Below are 23,287 nucleotides of genomic sequence, written 5' to 3'. Positions count from 1 at the left end.
GAACCTAGATGGCAGCCTTGAACCATCTGTCATTCAAAATCATGATGTCCATTTTAAGGAAGTTATTTTATTCTCTAACAGTGGAAGACTTTCACATTCAAGGGAAATGCTAAACCTGAAAAATATACCTGTCACTGAAATAAAAACAGTGTGTTTTAACATAAGATGATTGCCCCAGTACACAATCATCTTATAAAACAAAGGAACATTTAGCTGGGGCGATCATATTTAAAAACAAGCTTTATTTGAAGGTGCAGAAAGCTAAGTGTTCTTCAAATAATCAAAGTTCTGAGAACTTACGAACAATTATCCAAAACAAATAGAAAAATAAAAATAAGAATCCAGAAAATCAAGGGGATCATTATGTTATATGTTGCCCTTGGCAAAATAAATTTGCTCAGCAGAACACAGCATCCAGAACATCATTCTGCTTGCTTAAATGCTGGACAAGACAAAAAAAAAGAAAAAAAAAGTTCAGAGAAAACAATGGGAAAAACTCATTTGTACAGTAACTATTGCTCATTATGATGCTGTACAAATAATCCAAATATACAAGAAAATACTAGAGAAGAAGAAGTACAATAAAAATGCCATGTTTCAAAGCAAAAGTGTGAGCTTTGGAATACAACTGAGGAATGCATAGAGCAGCTTCCATAACACATTACACTCAATGTTACCAATAATCCTCATTTAAAATGAACATTGCTTGAGCAAAACATAATTCAAAATGCATAAATATTCAAAATACAGTTAAAATCACCTTGTTCATATCAATGAAGCATTTTTGCAGACCATTCTGTAAATTATCACATGGAAGTGCCATGACTGGAAATCGCCCTTACATCTTCTACTGATTTTTAAAGTCACTTATTGAGTTGGCACAAAGGTTTCTTATGTATTCTTTAAATTATTCTTTGGGGCCATTTGGATGAACTTTTCCCCCTAATATTTTCCTAAGTCTCAGCTTGTCTGTCCAAAGTGGAACTCAGACCTCTGTGCACCGAAGGGGGAAAGCGAGACACTACATTCGCCGTTAGCAGTCCGGTGTCTGTTGGACAGATATAGTCTGTGGATTCATCAGGTTTCCTCTTTCTGAGGTGACTGAACTGCGTGAAGCCCAGCTTCTTTGGCTGAAAGCACAAAAAGGGGCAATGTGTCAATCAATTATTTTGATGTTATGCTTTAACACTTGGGCTACAGGGATTGACTAAAACTGTGTTCTTACTTTTACTTTAGCAGTGGTAGTGAGGGGCACATGGCCTGTAGCATTTCCATACTCTCGTTTCTCCTGCGTAGCTTGAGCACCAACCAGGGTGGCAAATGCAGTGGCGAGATGACGGCGGAGCAAAGTCTTCTGTGGAGGAATATTTAAGAGCAGGGCCAAAGTCTCCGAGCTGAATCGAGGTTCCAGGATCTGTGGATGAGGATATAGATAGCAGATTTGGGAAGCTGGAAAATAACCGAGTACCTTTACTCAGCAAAACAAAGTGCAACCATCTGCAACCACACAACCAATAATGGATTTAATCAAACTGACTTCCCACTCTGAAGCATGCATTTCTTTAGGTCTTGACTCATTTCAGAAGGTGCTGCAAAATGTAGCAATGAGGTGAGGTGATGAGTTTGGGGATACCTTCTTCATTCTAACAGATGTAAAATGCAAAAACTACAAGACATATGTGAGTCTACACAAAGGACATAACAGTTCAAAATTAGTTGTAAACTATACATTTGCCTTTGCTTGTTACTTTTCATATAAATATTTCATCCAGTTGAGAACATAAGAAGCCTTTTAAACATAACATATTATTAAGTTTTAAACCACCAGCTTTTAAACTATGTGGCTTCATACATCTTACACAAAAGAGTCTGTCAGAATGGTCACATTTTGTTTTAGTACAATATCAGCTTCACCAAAAATGTGGTTTCTCCATTGGTTTATTGTGAAAACATGAGGTCAGTTTTGACATCACTTACAATCAGGCCCCCATGAACCCCGCTGCCACGAAGATTTGGAGCGTACTCAGCAAGATCCACTGCTCTTAGCCACTCCATCACACGGTGGTTTGACCACTGCACCACCTCTGATGGAGAGGGTTGTTTCTGAAGATGTTAACAGAAATATTTACTGGAGTCATACACTCTTTTTTTAATCACACTTGTGCCAGACTGACCTCCCTCTATGTTCACCAGAAAGGTAATATTCATAAAATTACTCTTGAAGAGTCATGGCAGCAACTGTGTGACAACAATACTGAGTAAAATATATTTAACGTTTCTCTGCTGCCATCTTGTGGATAAATGGAGTCATGACACATTGTGCAGTTTGTCAATAAATGGTTATTTGACCATTTTTTATAAGTCTACGACATGTCAGATTTCTAAGTCCTTAGACAACATATTTTTTTAACCACATTTTTCTCTATGTTTACTTACCTCCTCCCCTGGTCTACGTCGAAGACAGTTTGGGTTGAACTTGTTTGCATGAAGGACATGAATGGCACATTTAATACTGAGATGATGAAGCTGGCTGGTGACCTTCAAGGTCAAGAGATCATTCTGAATAAACAGAAAATAAACTTTACTGATTACTGTTATGAACAAGCATAGAAAAATTATTTACTTCATGGCTTTAAGTTTGTTTCTGAAACCTTACCACTGTGAGATATTGTATCATTCGACCATCTACTCTAGCTTCATGGAACTGGTCTTTGTACTGAGGCAAACCAATGTCATCCAACCACCCTGCACAGAAAATATTCAGAGGTTAATCCACCTCACACTCTAAAACATATGCAGTGTGCCAAGATTAGTTTTGAACAGTTGCTGTATTTGCATATTATTTTCAGAATTTTTTTGAAAGCACACACTGTATTTTTTATGTTTTGCATTAGAAGTATTGATTTTTTTGACTGTGGCCGAAATGAGAGCAAATGAGAGAAATATTCCATGCACATAGAGTCTTACGGGTGACCCAGATATGATCCAGCTCTGAAGACTTCTCTATGACTTTAGAGATGAACGCCCTCAGAGCGAGCTGCAGTTTCTTCCTGTGTAGTGGATGTTTCATGCCCATCTCCTAAGGTCAGACACAAAGTTAAGATAAGGGTAGAATCGTTGTTTTATTTTCCTCAGATGGGTCTTAGGCAAGGCAATAGTATTTCGATTGCACATTTCATGTATAAATCAATTCAAAGGATTTTATATAGAACTATAAAGCCATTGCATATGGTGCAAAGGCAGCATTTAAAAGCAGTAAAAAAAGCAGCAAATAAAACATCAAAAATTACAATAAAACCAAAAGTTAAATCGTCAAAATAATTAAAAGCACGATAAGTTAAAAGTTGCAGTGCAGATTTTGTTTACTGGTGCATGAGAAATAAAACGTTCTTAACTTGGATTTAAAAGTGCCTACATTTGGTGAAATTGTAATCTCTACTGGCAGTTTGTTCCATTTGTGCAGTATAACAGATAAATGCTGCTTCTCCTTGTTAATTCCAGACTCTGGTCCAGAGTGCATGTTGTTGATTTCAGATGCCAAATTGTTTCTTGTCAGATTTTTAAATTAACCATATAAACCATATGGAACTGTGACGTAACATCATAATTATTTCTAGGTTTTGCTCGCGGACTTGTTTTCTTGTTTTACTCTTTACCGTTAAAATTTTCGTCTAAGTTTTTTTTTGGTTTTTTTTGTTAAGAAGTAGCAAATTCTTTGCCAATTTTGACTTAATGTTTGAAATGTGATCTTTGCTCATAATATACAATTTTGAGTCTTTAGTGCTCATGGTTTTAGTCTTTCGAGGAAACTATCTGGAACTGTTTTAGTCTCTAACCTTCTCAAAATCCTGAGGTGTGGCAGATAGAAGTGTCTGACCATTTTCAACCCACTGTCTGGTGAGACTGACATATTGGCCCAGTCCATAGTCCTCCAGCCAGCCACACACCTGCTCCTTGGTCCACTGGCTGAATGGGATATTCATATCACTAATAAAAACAAACCGAAGGCAAATAATGAATTAACTCATTGTGAAAATTTGAGTAAATGCATGAAATTAGACCTAACTGTTTTAAAGCAGTGAATTATAGCAGTGGTTTTAATAGGGAAAATAATAAGATGAGAACAATGTACAACAAGCTGGTGTGGGCAGATTATAGCACATAAAGGGACCCTGAAATTTACCATGCAGGATTGGATTCAGGAGTTCGGGTGAGTCTCGGTCCTGCTGTTGCACGCAGACCACCTCTTCTAAATTGGCTGGCATCTGGATCTGCTGCTTGAAAGCCTCCAGATTGGGTTCTTCGAAGCCTGTATGGGAAAGAGTGAACTCTGTGGATTAAAATACTTTGGACGACGTTAAATCACAGAATAAGATTGTAAGAAAACAAAGGAATTTTCTAATTTTGCTGTAAAGTTGACAAATACTAAGTTGTATAAGGAGACTGTCTGTTTTTTACACTTAAGTTAAAAAAAGTAATTCAGTTTTTGACACTTTAGCAGCAACTTCTCCTTACAATTGTATATATGTGGCTGCAGTGGAGGTTTAAAAGCAAACAGAATTTTTTTCTTAAATAAAAGCATTTATTCAGTCAAATAAAACAAAGCATTTACAAAAGAGTAATCACTTGTTCACACAATTGAGCATATGAGATTAACATGACAACCTCGCAAGCTGAGGAAAGAACCGCCAACCTTTCAACTCACAGAAAGCAAATATTAATAAGTCAAGACTTATTTTTTTATTTCTTCAAGCTTTGAAACTTATACTATGTATACAAATAAAAGGTAATTCAAAACTTGATCCTTTCACTTTGTGACCAAGGTAATTTTTTTTTTTTTTTTTTTTTTGGATTACTGATGTGTTATGCATTTCTGTGTACTTACTTTCCCCAGAGTCTCTTGAAGCTCCTGTTATTCTTCATGTACTCTGGAGAACCCACATCTCGCTGGCCAGCCTGTTTTTGCACGCCACAATGAACAGGGGAATTATCACTGGATGTGCTGTCATCAACTCTCTCCAATTTTCCTTCAAGAGATTTGAAAAGCTGCAGTCAATTATAGAGGACAAATACAATTCAAGTTGTTGATGGTACTCTAGAGGGCCAGCTAGATAATGCAGTAATTCATAGCTGTGTTTATGTAGATGAAAATAGAAATCCACTCAATAATGAAGCAGACAAACTCCTGCTGTAATCTGCCAAATAACACATTTTTGATCGATGAAAAGATTAGAGCACTTTCTGAGGTGAAAGCAATGAGGTTGAGTAGGGAGCTATATATTGACTAATTCTACTTATAATTTAACATTAAATCAAATGGCAAAATATTAAGAATAGCATAGCTGTGGCAGTCTGGCTTTGGATGCTCCTTTCAGTGAAGGGATGCAGGTTACAGATCATTAAGTTAAGCAAATAATTCCTTGGTTAATGTTCCATGAAGAAATGAGCTAAACTACATTTTACAGGGTGAGATCTTTGTGATAAAGTCTGCTGTGTGAGCAGCTGCAGCAGGGAGAAATCTGGGTGGGGCCTGAGTTAAAATTGGTCAGACAAGCTGAGGAAGGGTGGAGCTGGGATGACTTTGGTCAATCAGGGCAAAGGAGAGGGTGTGTTGCAGAGGAAAGCCTATCCCAAGATCCATCTGTTCTGTCAGGGGCCTCTGCAATTAGCTGTGATCAAACACGCAGCGGTCATCTGCTTAAAGGAAAGTGGTTGAAACTCCAAATAGGCATCCCAGCAGCACTCATGGGAATCACCAGGCAAATGATTCTACAGTAGAGCAAAATATATCATGACACACCATCCATTTCATCATAAATAACGCTGTGAATTTACTCTGGCTACATTCTCCATCTTCACTCCCATCTGGAGACCTTTGACTCTGCATTTCGGTGCTACTGTCTCCATTTTGTTCCAACAGGGAGGAATTTGCGGGCAGAGTCTGACTTCTGCTGTCACCCAAACCACTCTGAAGAAACCACACACAAACAGAAAAACACAATTGTGAAATGACTTCAAATGCAGAAAAAGTACACTGTGATGCAATGTGAGTAAATTATAAGTATCTTACAAATGTATAATTTAAGGGACTTTCTTTAAGGTAAAAAGGTAAGGATAAAAACTTTATTTTTTTCTAGAAAGACAAATCTCTTGTTGGACGTCAATGACTATACCTTTGGTAAATGTCCATTGGTTATGTTGTTCATGCTACTTGATAAAGTCTGTGGCTCTGTTCTGTAAAGAAAAAGGCACAATTCATTTAAATAATACTGTCAAGAGATTTCATAAAAAAAAAAAAAAAAACTGGTTCACTACCTGGGATTCCCATTTTTCTGGACTGATTGAAGAGATTCTTGTTGGGAGGAAGAACTGTGTGTGGACACCTTTGATGGGTTAAAAACAATACATATAAAAAATCACTATGATCATGTAGAGGCATCGAAATACTGCTCAGAACAACTTCTAACCACTGACATAATCAGCTGAACTTCTATATACACACTTCAGACTTTCCATCGTCAGACTTTGCACTGGCAGAATCTGCATTCTTCATCAGTCCCTGCTCTCCTTCCTCACTGCTGCTTGACGGAGTCCGACCATTTGACAACGAACGAACAGCAGATGGAGCTGCAGGGACGCAAATAACATTTCCTCTTTTTCTGCCTTATTTTAATGTTTCTCTTGAAGGAGGAGGAATTGCTTCATGCTTAAGCATTACTGCTGGGATAATTATAATTCTGTTAGGTAACAATAAAGGAGTGAAAGAGATTATTACCTTGCCTAGAGATGTGTGTGACCTCTCTGAACTGTCTGCACTGATTTAGGAGCAGGGTGAGCTCCTCAATTCGTCGGTCCTGAAGATATAAGAGCAGAGGGGTTTAGGGTCAACAAAGCCTCATTTAGATTTTTGTCAAAGGGTAAGGAGCGCCCGTACTGACTTAACTCTGTTCTTATAGATATACTGTTTCCCTTTAACCATATGGTCTTTACATCAAAGTATTGTACAGGGAGGAGGCTGACATAGGCCTGGCTGGAAATCTTAGTTGTGGTAACCAGCTGCTTGAAGCCTGTGTTTTTTGAAGTGGTGTCCGTGCCTGGTTTTGCCATGGTTGTCTTAATGCAGCTCACTCCAAAATTAGGCCTGGCAGAGCGAGGCCTGCTTAAGTGTGGCTTTGCCTGAAATGGCTTGCTGTGGGGTGTGTGTATGCGTGTGTTCTCACTAGTGTGCCACATGTAGGCCAGCGTCTGTAAGTCTTTAAAGTCCAAGATGGTATTGGGGGGGGGGGTGAATACAAAAGACCCTCTGTGCTATAAATGGCTGAACGGCAGCGCCTCAGAGAAATGACAGCCTTTAAAAATGGCTACTTGCTAACCTCTTTCTAACATTATTGATGGTAATTTGTCCATACACAAGGCAGATGAGCACAATATAGAATAGAAAAGGAATAACAGCACATGTTTTGATTGGTACTGCCTGCCAGTCACATCTGAATTGAACATGGAGGAAAAGGATAAGGTTTCACATGACTGGAAACTCGCCTTTTCATCATTGGCGGCCACCAGTGATTTCATTCCACTCTTGAGTTTCTGAAGCTCCTGATCTATGAGGAGAGACACACACGGATTATGAATCTGGACAGGCAACTGCTCATGTTACGCACGTTTGTATTTTGAGCAGATTTCCTTGGATAATAATGGATCTATACAAAATAAGACCAAGAAGGATAAAATGTAACCTAGCATGTTGTGGATTTGCTCTTCTTAAGTGTGTAATTAAAAAACAAATATTTAGAATAATCTTAGCTTTTTGTAACCATACTTAAAGTTGCATTTCATGCTAACTTTTACATGGTCAGACTTAAAGGAAAGGGACACTTTCTTTTCCTTGTGACACATGTAGGAACACAAGCAACAGTTCTCGTAAGTGACAATGATTATACCGAAGTGTGAAGAAATGCTTGTGACACACTGTTTTCAGGAATACATAAGGAAAGCAAAGAAGGGAAAAGAAAGAGAGATGGTTAATTAGGTAAATTAGCTAACAATAGTCAAAACTGCCCTTCAGGGAAGTAAAGAATAATAAAGGGAAGAGACGTGTCTGAGGAAAGGAAATAAAAGTAGACATAGCCCATGGGTTAAAAATTATTTTCATTCAATTCTGCACGGGCTTACATTTGGTGTTTAGCCTCTTCCTGTACATCTCCTCTGAGAGAAAGAGACAAATAGAAACTGTCGATGAGACAGTTTTGTAATTGTACTGAACTTTCTCCACCATGAGGGAAGATTAGGACTGGAGTCTGTTGTCGGCTGGTTTTCAAGAGTTTTAAGATGCAGTGGGATTTACCTCTCTCTGAGGTCTCTGTGCTTAGAGCAGGTCTGGCCAGCAGCTGTGTGTGCAAGCTCTCAATCTCTGCATTCTTGTTGAGCAGAAGCTGCTGAAGGCTGCTGATCTCTGCCTGTGGATAGCACACAGTCAGGAAACAAAGTCGCAAGGACACACAGTTCTGTTCACCAATAGTGCTGACAGGTCTGCTTAACTGTCCACACCTAAAAACTTCCATGCACTTACTGGAAAAAGGCATGTGCTACAGATACATTTAAAAGTAAAGTTCCAGTTTATGTCCTCACTTGAAACCAGATGTGAAAAGATACAAATGACATTTTCCACGGTTTGCTTTATATGAAACACCCACAAAGGGGAACAGAAAGTTTCTATTCTGAACATTAGAGTACTGAATGTTAAACAACTGCTGTCTGGAGTTGATGCTCTGTTTTGAAGCAAGTTACAAGGGGAACACAGATGGCAATAAAGTTAAGTTCAGCCTGATCTATTTACCGGCTTGTTGTGTCTCTGTGTTAAGACTGTGAAAGTTTGAAATGTATTAGTAGTGTTAAAAGTCAAGTTCAACAAAACAATGACAAAACTGTGGTATGAGTAGTTTAGGGAGAAGAACACAATTGTTTCAGTAAAGATGTCGCATGTATTCAGCAGATAGTGTACTCATGAAATAAATATATATATATATATATATATATATATATATATATATATATATAGGTATATATATATATATATAGATATATGTATACAATGTACCGAATTCCAACAGCAAAATTTCCTCAAAGTGATGAGAAGCAACTACACATGATCCATGAAGAATGGGGTGGGGTTTCAACATGATGTGATGCAGTCGGCATGGGTTTGATAGGCTACCAAAGTCAGGCAAACAAGATGCATATTTGTGTTTCAAGATGTCTTCTCATGGGGCTGATGGCTGATTTCTAGAACTACTGACAGCCATTCAGCAGCCATGGTATAGAACCAGAGGTGTGTAAAATAGAGGGAGAAAGCAGAAAACCTGTACGACAGTTCTTTCCAACCAGTCACTAAAGCAGATAAACTACAAGGTAGATGAGCCTGTTAGTGAAAACATCTGTTATGAATGCATCAGTAGATACAAAAACATGGCAGGACTTCTGCTTTATTTTTACTTTTACTTCTACTTTATACATCTCTGTATTGAACATACGGTAACACCCAATGAAACTCATGTAGACTGTATATTTCAGTGTGAACACGGAACAGCTATCAGTCAGCATTCAGGAAAATGGTGCTTGACATAACTGAACTCATGGAAAGCGTCTAAAGCTGCTAAATTGCAGGATAACTAGCCGAAATAAACTGCTAAAATTCTGTCCCCCTTGGGCACAAGTTTCATTGTGCATCTCTGTGTCACCTGCACTGTAGTTGCTGACTGGTTGTCTTGTAAAACTTGTGCTAGAAGTCATCCCCATTATTTAACTCTTCAGCTGACTGGTCAGTCTGTCGGTCATGGAGACTGGTGTATAAAAGCCAATCTTGGAACACTGTCTTGCTAAAGAGCGTAATATATTAACTAGTCTATGATATGACATAATGCTTCAGACTTTAGCTGAACCAGTAGAATGAAATGACAAGAGCATTCCAGACACACACATTAAAAAATACCTTTTAAAACATGAATAGTTGAGGGTGATGGTCTCCTAACACACATATTTGCACCAGGCCTTGAAAAACATTGTCTCTCTAAAATGGTTCTCTGCATTAAAGTGGCTACTATAGGAGCCCTTTATTCTTACAGAGAACCCTTGAAAAACCTTTGTTGGATCCTTTCAATAAAATGGCATTTTAAGATGCAAAAGGTCCTGCCTAACCTCCGTGACTCACTTGGAACCCTTTTGGAACAATTATTTCTGAGACTAGAGAAGCGTTGCAGCTTTCACAGCTTTTAAATTTTGATTATATATTTTATTGTTGTTGTTGTTGTTTTTAATGTTTTCTGCATTTTTTTTAGATTTTATTTTTACACTGTATGTAGTGTATTTAATTGTTTAATTATTTATTTATACCATATTATAAGTGACAAGGCAGCAGTTAATGTAATTAGCTTTTTACTGTTATTATACTGTTTTGGAAATCCAATTTAAATGGAAGAAGACCATTTAAAACCAAAATTTTATTATTAAGTTACTTAGATATATGCAGACAGTAACTGTACCAAAAAGGACAAGTTTAGAATTATAATGAAATATTGTGAAATGCAGTGATTTTATCATTATAATATTGAGAGCAAGTAAAAGGGAAGAAACTCTAAGAATAAAACATTCTGGAAACATTACAAAGTATACAAAGACTCCATTAAAAGCAATAAGGTATTATTAAATCTATTTGAATCATACTTTAAATAGGCAGTAGGCTCAGACTTCCTGAGAAAGCCGAGGTGTTTAAAAAGACAGCGTGTGCAAAGAAAATGACTCACTTAACTGGCTGGAATATCAGGTTGGAAACCATTTAGGAAAACTGAGTGGACAGTTAGCAGTGGAATTTGAGCACTGGTGGTGTATTGCAAAATCTGCACATCATTCAACACTCCTACCTTTGTTGACTTGAGTGTCTTTTCATACTGTAACTTTTGATCCTCCAGGTGCACAACTTTGTCCTTGAGGATCCGGAGTTCCTTAAGTAACATCTAAAACAAGAAGGCATATAAAAGATATGACAAGCCTAACACCAACTTTTTTTGACTAAATGTGCATTATTGTTCTCTCACACAACACACAACTATTATCTTTAATTAAATTAAATGCACTTTATGCGTCACACACTGAGCCATTAAATATGAAAAGCTTTAGTATTTCAGCAGTGATTTTGAACATTGCTTAAGACATTTAATAGTTCTTTTAAATTCAAGTGAAGCTACATATGACAAAGTTAAGTAAGTCAACCCATGTTATACACAACAAAGCAATCCATGCAGCCAGGCTATGCCTACACTTTCTTCTCCGCAGTGGCACCGCTGCTCTGCATCTGAGCTACCCTCTGACAGGCTGTGTGTGTTCTCATCAGACCCGTCTGAAGCCTCCTCTAGCTTGTGCATCCCCCCCGAGGTTCTGTCACAGGACACCCCACGGTTTGAGCCCTGGCCTTCAGTGGACTCAGTGGGGCACACCACTTGAAACCTGCTGTCAGCCGGGATCTCCAAGGCCTTTTTCTCCTGGATCTTGCTATTTATCTCCTTCTGAAACTGACACATCTGCTCCTGCAGCTCACTAATGAAATTCATTACAGTCTGGCAGACATAGTGGGGGAGAAAAAAATGGGAAAAATGTTTAGAAAGAGGAGATATTTGTGCAAAAGCTGTGCAAGTCTGCCCAACATTATACCATAAATAACTCACTCTTTCACTTTGTAACTCAGAATTACACTTTCCATGCCTGGATAGCTCAAAAGCACACATTCTTAACTGATCCTGACTTATTTCATTTGAGGAAACTTTCCTTGTTTTGCACAACACACAATGTTTAAATGAGAATTAGCATCAAGCTATTCTGCTTTTTAATTCATTTAGAAATTTGATTGATGTTAATAAATGTTCATCTAAGTTTGCCTTTTTAAAGCTGATCCCTGTCTGTGCTCCCTCAGAGAGTGTATAAACAGCAGCCGAGTTACGCTCGGACTGTGCACAGAGGAAGTCTCACTTTGGGTCCAGCACAGCGGATATGACAGATGATATGGAGCCCCTCCATGGCTAAATTTAAACATGAGCTTACTGGCTCCACAGCCAGAAGCTTTCCACATGTTGTGTCTGTGTGTGTGCATGCAAACATATGAGTGTGTGGATATGTTTGTGTAGTAGACACAGCACGTGGGGGTAGCAGTAAAGTGATAAAAGCAGGATGTTTTTTTCCATGGTCTCTTTAAGTCAAAGCAGCTGCTGTAGGAAAGTTCGTAAAAGCAGAATTGAGCATTAGCGAGAAACACACCAACCATATGGCATCAATTTCTGTAAAGAGATATATTCAATTCAAACATATCTAAATGAATCTCTCCAAAATTCATTCATTCATTCATTCATTTTCCGAACCGCTTATTCCAATTCAGGGTCGCGGGGAAGCTGGAGCCTATCCCAGCCGGCTTTGGGCGACAGGCAGGGTACACCCTGGACAGCTTGCCAGTCCATCGCAGGGCCACACACAGAGAGACAAACAACCACACTCACACTCACTCCTAGGGGCAATTCAGAGTGACCAATTAACCTATCATGCATGTCTTTTGGATGGTGGGAGGAAGCCGGAGTACCCGGAGAGAACCCACGCATACACGGGGAGAACATTCTCTCCAAAATTTCTAGAAAATTTTCTTCAGAAAGAGAATGGTCCTCCTCATCATTTTCACAGTATCAAGAACTAAATGCTCAATGCTGAAGCTTACACACATTCATATTTGGTCCGCCATCCATCATGCCAGCTCTAAGCCTGAACCTTTTTGCTTTAACACACAAAGGCTCTTTGACCAGCAGTGTTTTGACAGTAACTACATACCTTACAGTATCCTGTCTGCTAAAAGTTCGGCCTTCCTTTTCTAGAATTCGCACAGTCCCTAAATGCCTAAGACTGTTGGTAATCCAAAACATCAGTTTAAAGCAAATCCATGATCCGTTTTGGAATGACATAAAAAGTTAAACTCCTTCCATATTTCTTTTTTTTCCCCCTGTAGACTGCCCAGGAACAACAAAGTCAGATTTTCGGGTAAATGTTCCCCTCCATTCGTCCACAAGTGTTTATAGTTTCACATAAAACCAGCAGCTGACTGCAGGGTAGATCCAACAGAACACAAAGTGGATTTTTGTGTGTACCCTCATCATTCCTGGCAGAGTTGTGTTCAAATTTCCAGGGAATGGGGTGAAAGAGAAATGGCTGAGGAGTTAAAGTCATTTAATGCATCCTTGAAAACTTCAGGGAGGCAAACTGTGAGGAATTTTGGATACAAGGCTTGCTAACATGCTAATATAAACAATGTCATTGTAAAGACTGATCGCATATTGGAAATTAGAAAAAGTAAAGTAATTCAAGTTACACAAAAAAAACCCAGCATTGGTACATATGTTTAACTAATCACTCATAAAAATCAATACCACACCTTCATATGTGTTGAATGGATTTGTCATAGAAGGGTTTTTAAGAAGTCCTACCTCTGCTTTGTGCTGTCTCTCAGATCCGTGATTCTGCTTTCCCTCCATGTCTGCCAGCTTTAGTTTCAGGTAGGACACCTCCTCCATAAGATTCAGCTTCTGGTCCTCCAGTGACGATCTGTGCTGGAGCTCCTGTTGTCAACAACACAGAGAGAGATCATGAAGCAACACAAACAGATACACAAATACATAATCTCTTCAATTATACTCTAGGCTCTATACTTACTCTACAAGGGCAGCATTAAGTGTGAGGCACAGCAAGCTACCAGCTCTGTAATGACAATCCCCTTCACACAAACCCCACCGGTTTCAGAATCTGTTTGGGTGGCTAAATATACACAACCCATGACCACTATTTATAATGTCTATTTCACAGCTCTCTCAAAGTACATAGCCGAGGGCAGGGAGGGGGTGAGATGGAGAAAAAAAGCATGCAAAACATTTATCATCAGAGCATCAAAGCAACTCTGACAGGTGCATTTTCTTCTCCTTTGTTATAATCAAACAGCACTGAGGGAGATTACTGCTAAACAACTCCGTGATAGCCATCCTGACAGGCTGTCTGCCTTCAGAGTTCATCCAGACCACGCAGATACATTACTAATATGGTTGATGTCAAGCAGGTGGTAAATCATTTAACATTCCGATTTGAGCATTAAACTGTACATATGGATAAATCTCTGGCTTTGGAAAATATCTGGGTTTCTTCCAAAGAGCACATGGAAAATATTAGAGATTTGTCACCAGGAAGAGATTTACAGCTCAGGTCCAAAGCCTCATAATGACCATGTCTCCAAGAAACCAGTCCAGGCTACCCTTTAATAAAACGCATGCACACAGAAGTAGACATAACAACTGAAGTTCACAGCTCATCGGAATTTTGTCAAAGCAGTCGGAAACAGTCAAATTGTGCTTTTAAAAAGAGTTGCAGTGTAGCAATAAGAATAAATACCTGATTAATCATCCAGTTTCTGCCTGCAGCAAATCATGTATTTCCCTCATGGATACAGAGGTTTTAAATTTGTTGTACTTTCAGAGGATCTCTTCCATTTGGTATCCTTTAAGAAAGTTTCCTGAAGTTGATGAGAAATCTAAAGCAAACAACTGAAAGCAGACATGAACTTCTAACTCTTACGGAGCGCCACCCCACTCCTTCTCCCTCCCATCTCCACCTTTTACAGCTAATCCTCCCCTCCCTGTTTGCCCTCCCTCTGTCCTCATCTATCTTTTTTCTCTTTCTCTCTAGATTCCTGCGTGTGAGTAGTTGTGGTGCTTACAAGTGAGGGGGTGTGGCTGACTGTGCAGTAATCACCTGCCCAGACAGAAAACTCTGAAACTGCATAAACCTGACATCTGCTCTGAGGAAAAACTCTCCTGGAAATAGTCTAAACATCTGAAATATTTTTTTTGTTGTCAATGTGATTGGCAGCCAGATTTTCAGGAAACTTAGCAACAAAGGAATTTTCAGGAAGTAAAACTCATTCCGGATCACATTCTGAAGCTTATTAGAAAAATGTGGCCCTAAGACATACAATAGATGGTCATTTGGGGCCATGTCATATTTTTACACATGGAGCAAAAATGTTGACATAGCCGTCCTGTGTGCCTGATGGAGAAAGTCATATTTTCCTGACCTAGCTCCAGAAATACAAGAGGCTTTTGGTGCTGAGAAAGTTCAGTGTTTTGAACAGTTCTTCAGGATTAGATGTTGGTGAATCAGGATTACCTGTTGTAGCATTTTCTCTGTATAGTTCAGTTTGTGCTGATGCTCCTCCAAAGAGCTCTCGAGATCACTGATCTTCACCCCCTGAGCCTCCACTTGGTCTGTCAGCACACTCACCTGTGTGTGTATTTCCATAGAAAGATTATGAATTACAATATTATTTTATGAATTGAAAAAAAAAAAAACTTAATTGGAAGTTGTTTATTCTTTATTCTCAAACTGCAGCTCACAATTGCAGCTTTCTCTGAGTACCCCTCTCTGGGATACAGAGTTACTTTTTGGTTATAGTTATGCACAATACCCCATTCATATATATATATATATATATATATATATATATATATATATATATATATATATATATATATATATATATATATATATATCAGTATTTTTTTTTTTACTAACACTGGTGCTCATTTATGTTGAAATTACTATATCTGCCAGATCAAATAGCTCAAACATTGTCTTTGAGAAAGAATGAATGAACCTTCGTGCCTTAGTCGACTCTTGTAACACTTCAGAGGCCCCAGCAATGCTAGCACAATGAGCAGGCAAATGTAGATCTCCACAAAGCCACAAAATAGCTTATCACATGCTGTGAGGCACATCCAACAAGCCAACTGGAGCAGATTTTCTAGAGAAACACTGTCTGTCTACCCTGAAGAATCAAACAGGCACCTGCTTTCTCTAACATACCCTCACACAAACACACCTACATGCTACAGCACATAACAATGCTCGCCTCGACCTGTCTGCAAAGCACTTGTTCAGCAGCCCAGAGCACTACACACCTACATTTATGAGACATAGACAAACACATCAGTTAAAACAAGACATTCTAGTGTTGTAACAACACCAAACATGCATTATAACTATTGCTTCACTTCAGTGGAATAGACGCACAGAATTACGCAACATTTACAACAGTGCACGGACATACACCTTTGTCCTTTCTCCGTGTCCCTCTTCTCTGACACTGTTTTATGATATAAAGACTGTTCAGGATCAGATCCAAACTTTCAGACTGATATCTTTCATTTGAGCATTCACTTTGCTGATATGAACACAAACAAATGCATTGTATATTCAGCAACCTCTTCATGTCACTTAAAAAGAAATCACATTGATATTCCTGCAAAAAGGTCTTACCTGAAGAATTAGTGATTCTTTGTCTCCCTCCAGACGTAATAATCGTTCCTGGTAGGATTCAGTGTTAGTGTGGGAGCGTAGATTTTCCTACAGAACAGAGGTCAGCTAATAAGTGCAAAAACAAAAGAGTTTCCCAAATGGCCGAAACTTTAGCTTGAAGACTCGTGCCCATTCACATGGATGGATGTGAATACACATGCGTGCACAATTGTTTTAACTTCTTATTGTGTAAGAGCTGTGTGGAGTCTGTAAGAGGTTTACAGGTCCTAATCCAGTATTAAAAGTTGTGTACAAGAATTTAAACCAGCTGATTAGTGGAGAAAAAATAATGTTGATTGGCTTCTGAGCTGGTTTCAGTTTGTAATAGCACCAATAACATGAGGTTTTTAAAATATTAATGGTTTCACATTTAGAAACATATCATTTGTTTCCGCAGCTGAGTTATTGCAGATAGTCCCTTTCACATCAATAATGAGGAAAGGAAGGAGCATAAGATCAGCCAGATCAGTGCGGCATCTGCAGTGATGCAGACTTTGCATTGGTAAGTCGTGGTGAAGAGGACTGAGCCAAAAGCTGAGCCAAAAAGTGGAGTTCTCTATAACCCCAATTTATGGTCACACGTTGTGGGTAATGATCAGAAAAATGAGATTGTGAATACAAGCGGCTGAAAGGAGTGTCCTCCACAGGGAGAGAAGCTTGGTCATCTGAGAGGGGATCAGAGTGCTCCTCCTCATCGATGAGCCAGATGAGGTGGCTTCGTCAGGATCTGGTCAGAATGCCTCCTGGACACATCCCTGATAAGGTGTTCTGGAAATAGCCCTCCAAAAGCTGACCCTCCAAATCTAACCCTAATGCAGCAGGAGAGAGGGAAGTCTGCCCTGCTTGGGTAGCTGCCAACCCCAGATATATCATAAAGATTGGATGGATGGATGGATGGATGGATGAATGGATGGATGGACATATTGATGGAACATTTGTTCCTACAGTAAACAGGTAAACGACCTTTTGTTCATGTTTCCTATTCTATATTGTAGTTTTTCCTCTGTTTAGCATCCTGTGTCCTGTTTGTTAGTTCACCTGGTTTCATTTAGCTCACACAACTACCTGCATCTTGTTAGTGGCCTGTGTACCTCGGCTTTTTTTCAGGTTGCCACTTCAATCTTGTTTTCTTGTACTCTAGTATACTTGTTTTCTCACGTCAACTTTGGTCAGCTCTTTATTTAATATCTTGCTTCTGCAGTGGTCTGCCAACTGCCTTGTCCTTCTGCATTTAGGTCCTCACCTCCAACATTTCGTGACAAACTCACTTCAGCAACAGGGACACAAAATGTATGCAAATGAAAAATTAAACCAAATATGTAAATTTAGACAAATTATTAGACAAACAAACTATATGGATTCTGTTCAGATTTAAAAGTTTGTTGGAATAATTCAGAATGTCTTAGTCTAGGAGTTAGTCTTTTATCCATTTATCTGAAAAAGAAACAGACAAGAAAACAAAAACCTAAATATTATCGATAGTCTGTTAGACTGTTAAACTTTTAAGGTAAGTCTCTGCCTAAAGCCTACATTTATTGGACAAAAAAACACCTGGATTTATGACATTGTGGGCAAAGGTGACACTGAAAGGTTAAATGCAATTGTTGTTTTGATTAAACTTTTTGGTGTTAATGTCATTGCAATTTTAGCTTGCACTGCATATTTCGCTAGTGTTATTTATTGTTTGTGTCTATTTTCATAACTCTTCCAGCATATGTATTCATTTACTAGATAATTTGTACATAAATATCAATTTTACTTGTGTTTCTTTGTTTTTAAAGAATTTAAAAAGAAAAGTTTCTTTCAGGAAACTGTGATATAACTGGTACAATATTGCAGATTAATAAGTGATGTTTAGGATTGTGGGTGTATGTTTCAAAAAGCCACTTTTTTCTTCAGCTGTCACTTAAAACTCAGTGGAGACCTTGATAAGTGATGACTTCCTAATAGTAACAAGATGGTGCTGGCTAGATGTTCCATATATTAAAGTAGCAGGAAATGATCTCAACCTTCATGCTTGTCCTTTCGTTACTGTATTTAAACACTTTTAACTTTTGACCAATCTGCTAAATATAAATGATCCCACTGCAGTATTTATTTTGAAGAATTAATTTGATTAAAATCTTTCTTGCATTAGTGAAACCAGAAAAATAAATTAATGAAAGAATGTGCAACCACAAGTAAACAAAAGGGGAAGCGTGTTTGCATTCAAAAAATAGCAAACATTTCCTACTTGCAATGTTTGATGTTTATTTTTCTTTTACATGTTGTCTAAGTGGCATGTCTAGGGATACAAAAAACCATGTGTTGCATGCTCTGCAGCAAATCTGATCAAGGCAAAAACAAACTTCTTCCAAAATTATCCACTGTGGCAACTATATCATAATACCAGAAAAGCAACAATGTGAAGAAAATTTCCATGCAACTCTGATGCAGTGCAAAGACATGCAAGTGGGGAACATCTTACCTTTCTAAGCCAGGCAAAATGTTTGTAGAAATCAATATGATACTCCATTCTGCAGGCCCATTTTATTCTAGGTCTGGCTTTCGTAAAAAAAATAAAAAATAGATAATTAATAAAGATTTTTTTTAAAAAAAGGAAAGTAAAAAAAGCAAAAAGAATCTAATCTTTTCTGAAGAACTAAGAAGGATGAATAAAAAAAATACTCAGCACAACCAAACAATGGCTTTTAGTGTTACTGCATGATATATCTCCTCCTTTTCCAGGCGCTTCATATTGCAGTTGTGTGCAGAGAGGATCTACGTCCATGTGGTTTGGAGTCTGTGCTGCCCGAGACTTTTAGAGCTGAGCTGAATAACTCAAACCATGCCAGCTGGCTGCACTCCCTTACTTTCTTTACTCCTCGTTCACTTCTTTCTACCTCCTCTGAACTGCACCCCCACCCCCCTTTTTTTCCTCTCTTGTCACTTTCATACATACTCAAGCTGCTTTATAGCTATTTATATGCCATTTTGCTGCATCTCACACAGGATCTGTTTGTGTCCTATGGCTTCGTTTCTCCTGTCCGTCTCTCTCTGTGTGTATCTAAAGCCTGTTCTTGAGGTATCTCAGTCAAATTAGTTTTGCGGGGCTTCTTAATGGGGAAAATGGAGAGGAAACTTTTGCAGCACATGCTTTACAGATGTGGTGCAGGGCAAGGAGTCAGTAGGCAATGCAGAATGGGGAAGGGGAGGTGCAGAGCGAGAGCACAGAGAAAAAAGTGAATGTACAGCTGGGAATATCAAAGCAAAAAAAAACCAAAAAGCTGTAAAATGGGGGAGGGTAAACATGTGGGGTAGATTACCTGCAGTACTATTGTTCACAAGGAGATGACAGAAAGAATAGAGAATATAATATTGAAAAGTTCTGCAAATGTTCCTACTTTGAGCAGGAGCTCTGGATTTAATTACTGGTTCCATTTGCTATAGATCCTACTTCCACCTCACTTCTTAGCTTGACAGCAAGACAGCCCTCCAGATGTGGATGACCAGGATCAAAGACCACCCGATCATACCACTAGGCTCTGTAGTATTAGAATACAGCACTGAAAAAACTGAAAAGTAATATTAAAAATCTTAAATTGAGTACACACATGCTTAATTTTTTTAAAGGTAAGATAATTCTTAGTTTTTATGCCAGAGAATTCCTCTTGTTTTAAGAGTATTTTACTTGTTTTTGGAAGTCTTGACGAGCCAAATTTTCTTGTTCTGTTGGCAAATAAACAGAATTCTTTATCATATATAAGAGTTTGAGTAATTTCAGGTTTGAGTATGAAATTTAGATACTTTCTGTTATATAATGGTGCTAAATTCATCCATCCATCTGCTAGAGACAAGTAGGAACGGTGCTCACTTCATCTCTTTTCAGCCATTTTAGGATAGCTTTTGCTGTCTCAGTGGACACTTGTTTTCTCAGAGTGTTCCGTTCTGCTTCGCTTTCCTGATCCTCCAACACCATTCTGAGAGCCTCGGTCAGCCGAATAGCCTCGGGACCGGGGTCAGTAGGTGGGACAAGGGATGGCTCATGAGTATACTCAGAAGATTGGTGACTTTGACCACTTAGCTCCATAAAATCACCGAACAGGCCTTCATCCAGTTTGCCTAAAAGAACAGAAATGAAATTCTTGAAAGAGCAAATCAGACAGCACATTTTTTTATTTTTCTGTTATATTCATACTTTTTCTGTATTTGGTGAAATCACATTAGTAGGATGTGACTCTAGGACATTTACAGTAAAGCCCTCTTGGGGGCACTGTAATGCTCCAGTGTAGCACGCTAGACGTAAACAACAATTTCACTTTTCTGTGGCTTCTGGAATCCAGAAATGAGAGGTTTAGCTTGTAGTAGTTACTGTAATCATGATGTATAATCTGCAGAAAGTACTTCCCATACATGCTATTTGAAGCTGAAAAGTTAAACTCAGTGAAGTATCTACAAATGGGGAGATATAGTTGGTCATTTAAACATTGCATTACTGATAATTGCATTATTACTGACTGCTTGTAATTATAAGTTGTTTTTTTTTTTTTTTCCTGTGGTGTGGTTTCTCACAGACAGATGGTTATGACCTGGCTGTCATTTCTATTAATAGATCTTTGTCTTCTGACCCTGTGCTACAGCACCTACGTGGCTGTGAGAAAGAGCAGCAACTGATATGTGTCACCTCTCCACGAAAAATAACAGTAAAGAGGCCAGAAAGTATGTAAGCATTTATACTGCTTTTTGTAAGTAAAAACCCAGTAAGAAATAGTTAAAGTATAAGAGTAATATTTTGAGGAAATGACAATGAAGTTACATGAGATTCAAAGCAATAATTCCTTCCGAATGTATTTTATGTTTTGGACAGGGGCCTCTTATTGCTGTTAAATTTGTAACATATCCAGACATTTAGCGTCACTTTGCCACATAAACATTTATTTAAATGCCCAGCAATGAAATCAAGTGACTGTTGGTGGACACGGAGAAATCCTGCAATTATAAACTGGGCAGTCTTCTGTAACTGCTATAATAAAAGAGAAACTCTTACCAGCAATAACATCATCCATTTGCTCCAAGGCAGCCTCCAACATGTGGCTGGCAGGTGATGCCATTGGAAACATGCTGTTCCTGCGAAGCAATGCAAGTAAATCCTCATTCGCTGGTGTGCATCAGAGTTTTAGCCGCTGGAAAGATGTTCAGCAGAAAGACAGGTCGACTCCCAGAGTTTGTCACATTCAGATCCTTTCACAGCAGTGCTATAACAGCTATGTTGACATCTGAGTTACTCCCAAGTAAATAACCTCCTATGTGTGGCTTTTGGCTTTAAACTCTCCTCTCATTTAGTGACCAGAGTTTTTCCCCATTGTCAGCTCTGTTATGCACATGGAACCAAAGTTTGCATTTAGAATAGTTTGCTTTTTTCTTTCATCGTTGTCTGTTTGTGTATATTTTTTATTTCAAATGCTTCCTTTGTGAATTCATTTTTGAACAAACTGATTAAAATACAGTAGAAGATTACTGGTTTTTATTATGATGAATAGTTTTGGGGGAGCAATAAATTGCCAAATCTACACATCTGTCTATTAATTTTCTGCACAACATGTTCTAGTCCAGGGTCAAATCTTTTAGTGAGGTTGTTGGTTCCACAGATTAAAAAAACTAATCTATATGGCCAACAAAGAATACATTTATAATCGTAGTCCAGACTTTATTCCCATCACCAATAATACATAACAAACATCCTGATTTCATGTCAGAAGAAGAGTGGTCCAGAATGAGGCTTGTCTGCAAATATAGCAACTTTCTGGCTGCATTGATCACAAAAAACAGCTTTTTGCTGATTAATATAGACAATTGTTACTCATTTTGGGCATGGTATTTTTTGCTTGACAATCAGAATGAAAAGTTTAAACGTTTTAACAACATCTCCATCTTATTTTAATTCTTTTTTCACTTAAATGAGCTCACTTCCTGAGATGGTCTGGCGACGTGTCCGGGGTGTCCCCTGCCTCTCACCAGCTATTTGCTTGGATAAGCTTCACTTCTGGATGAGACGAAACATTTCATACAAATGGAATTTTAAAGTCACACAAAGACTAGATGAAGGTCAAAACCTTTTTCAATATTCTTTTCAAAATTCAGTTACTTTTTAGTTTCAGTAACTGATTTGATTTTTTAAAACATTAAGCCTGTTGATTACCTTCATTGCTGACACATTTTTTGTTATTTTACCACATTCAGAAACTGCTTTGTTATATAAATACATGCTAACAGGGTGCATCGCTAGTCAGGGAAGATGTTTTATCTTCAGTCAGTTATTTTCCTAACAAATCTTGCGGAAATGAAAAGTAATTTTTCGCAACAATGCAAGAGCTAGCTAGCAATGTCTGCTTGTGTGTTTACATGTACAACACCTGTTGTTAATTATAATATCAGGTAGGCCTAATACAAAAGTCTGAACCCCCTCTACATGACACAGAGATTCTTGAGTGACATGTTCCACCATCTGGTTTTTATAGAAGGATTTATACCACTGCGGGACAATGACTTGAATACACCCTAAGCTTTCCATTTCTTATGAGTAAGTTGACTCTTATGAACTTTCCTTCACATGACCTCAACCCCTCTGAACCCCTCACATCACCAGATGAGCTTTGAAACATTCATTACACAATGCATACATACAACATACAAAATACAACATGTAGACTCAAGTGCTACATCTTGAGTTTGATATTTAAAATTGAATAAACCTTCATAAAAGTGCTTACAGTTAAAAAAAATAAATAAATAAAAAAAAGGAAAATTAAAAATTAAAACAAAACTAAGACTAATCATACAGGAATAATAGGAAACAGGTTTCCACGGTCACCAGGATTATAAA

At 38.2% G+C, this 23,287-nt stretch overlaps 1 protein-coding gene across 4 annotated transcripts; it reads right to left on the bottom strand.

Annotated features, from left to right (window-relative positions):
* Window positions 1-221: 221 nt before the first annotated feature.
* ppfibp2a (PPFIA binding protein 2a) lies at window positions 222-18,948 on the bottom strand. Of its 4 annotated transcripts, XM_079253790.1 has the most exons (22): window positions 18,893-18,948; window positions 16,387-16,473; window positions 15,238-15,351; window positions 13,512-13,643; window positions 11,313-11,609; window positions 10,917-11,009; window positions 8,345-8,456; window positions 7,540-7,601; window positions 6,776-6,854; window positions 6,503-6,627; window positions 6,316-6,383; window positions 6,174-6,234; window positions 5,836-5,968; window positions 4,886-5,027; window positions 4,184-4,309; window positions 3,837-3,987; window positions 2,968-3,079; window positions 2,657-2,745; window positions 2,437-2,559; window positions 1,978-2,103; window positions 1,226-1,414; window positions 222-1,130 (listed from the first exon to the last, which is right to left on the bottom strand). In XM_079253790.1, exons 1-22 carry the CDS (start codon window positions 18,938-18,940, stop codon window positions 954-956), a joined length of 2,646 nt encoding a protein of 881 aa, XP_079109916.1. In that variant the 5' UTR covers window positions 18,941-18,948; the 3' UTR covers window positions 222-953. The 4 variants fall into 4 exon arrangements, with proteins under 4 accessions (XP_079109916.1, XP_079109913.1, XP_079109914.1 ...); XM_079253787.1 differs by lacking the exons at window positions 15,238-15,351; window positions 16,387-16,473; window positions 18,893-18,948 and adding an exon at window positions 14,464-14,590; XM_079253788.1 differs by lacking the exons at window positions 15,238-15,351; window positions 16,387-16,473; window positions 18,893-18,948 and adding an exon at window positions 13,738-13,828.
* Window positions 18,949-23,287: the final 4,339 nt, after the last annotated feature.

This window comes from Telmatherina bonti (assembly GCF_933228915.1).
Source record: "Telmatherina bonti genome assembly, chromosome: 1".
Lineage (NCBI taxonomy): Eukaryota > Metazoa > Chordata > Actinopteri > Atheriniformes > Telmatherinidae > Telmatherina > Telmatherina bonti.
Note: the sequence above shows the minus strand (reverse complement) of the source record. Positions and strands in the feature narration are given on the sequence as shown.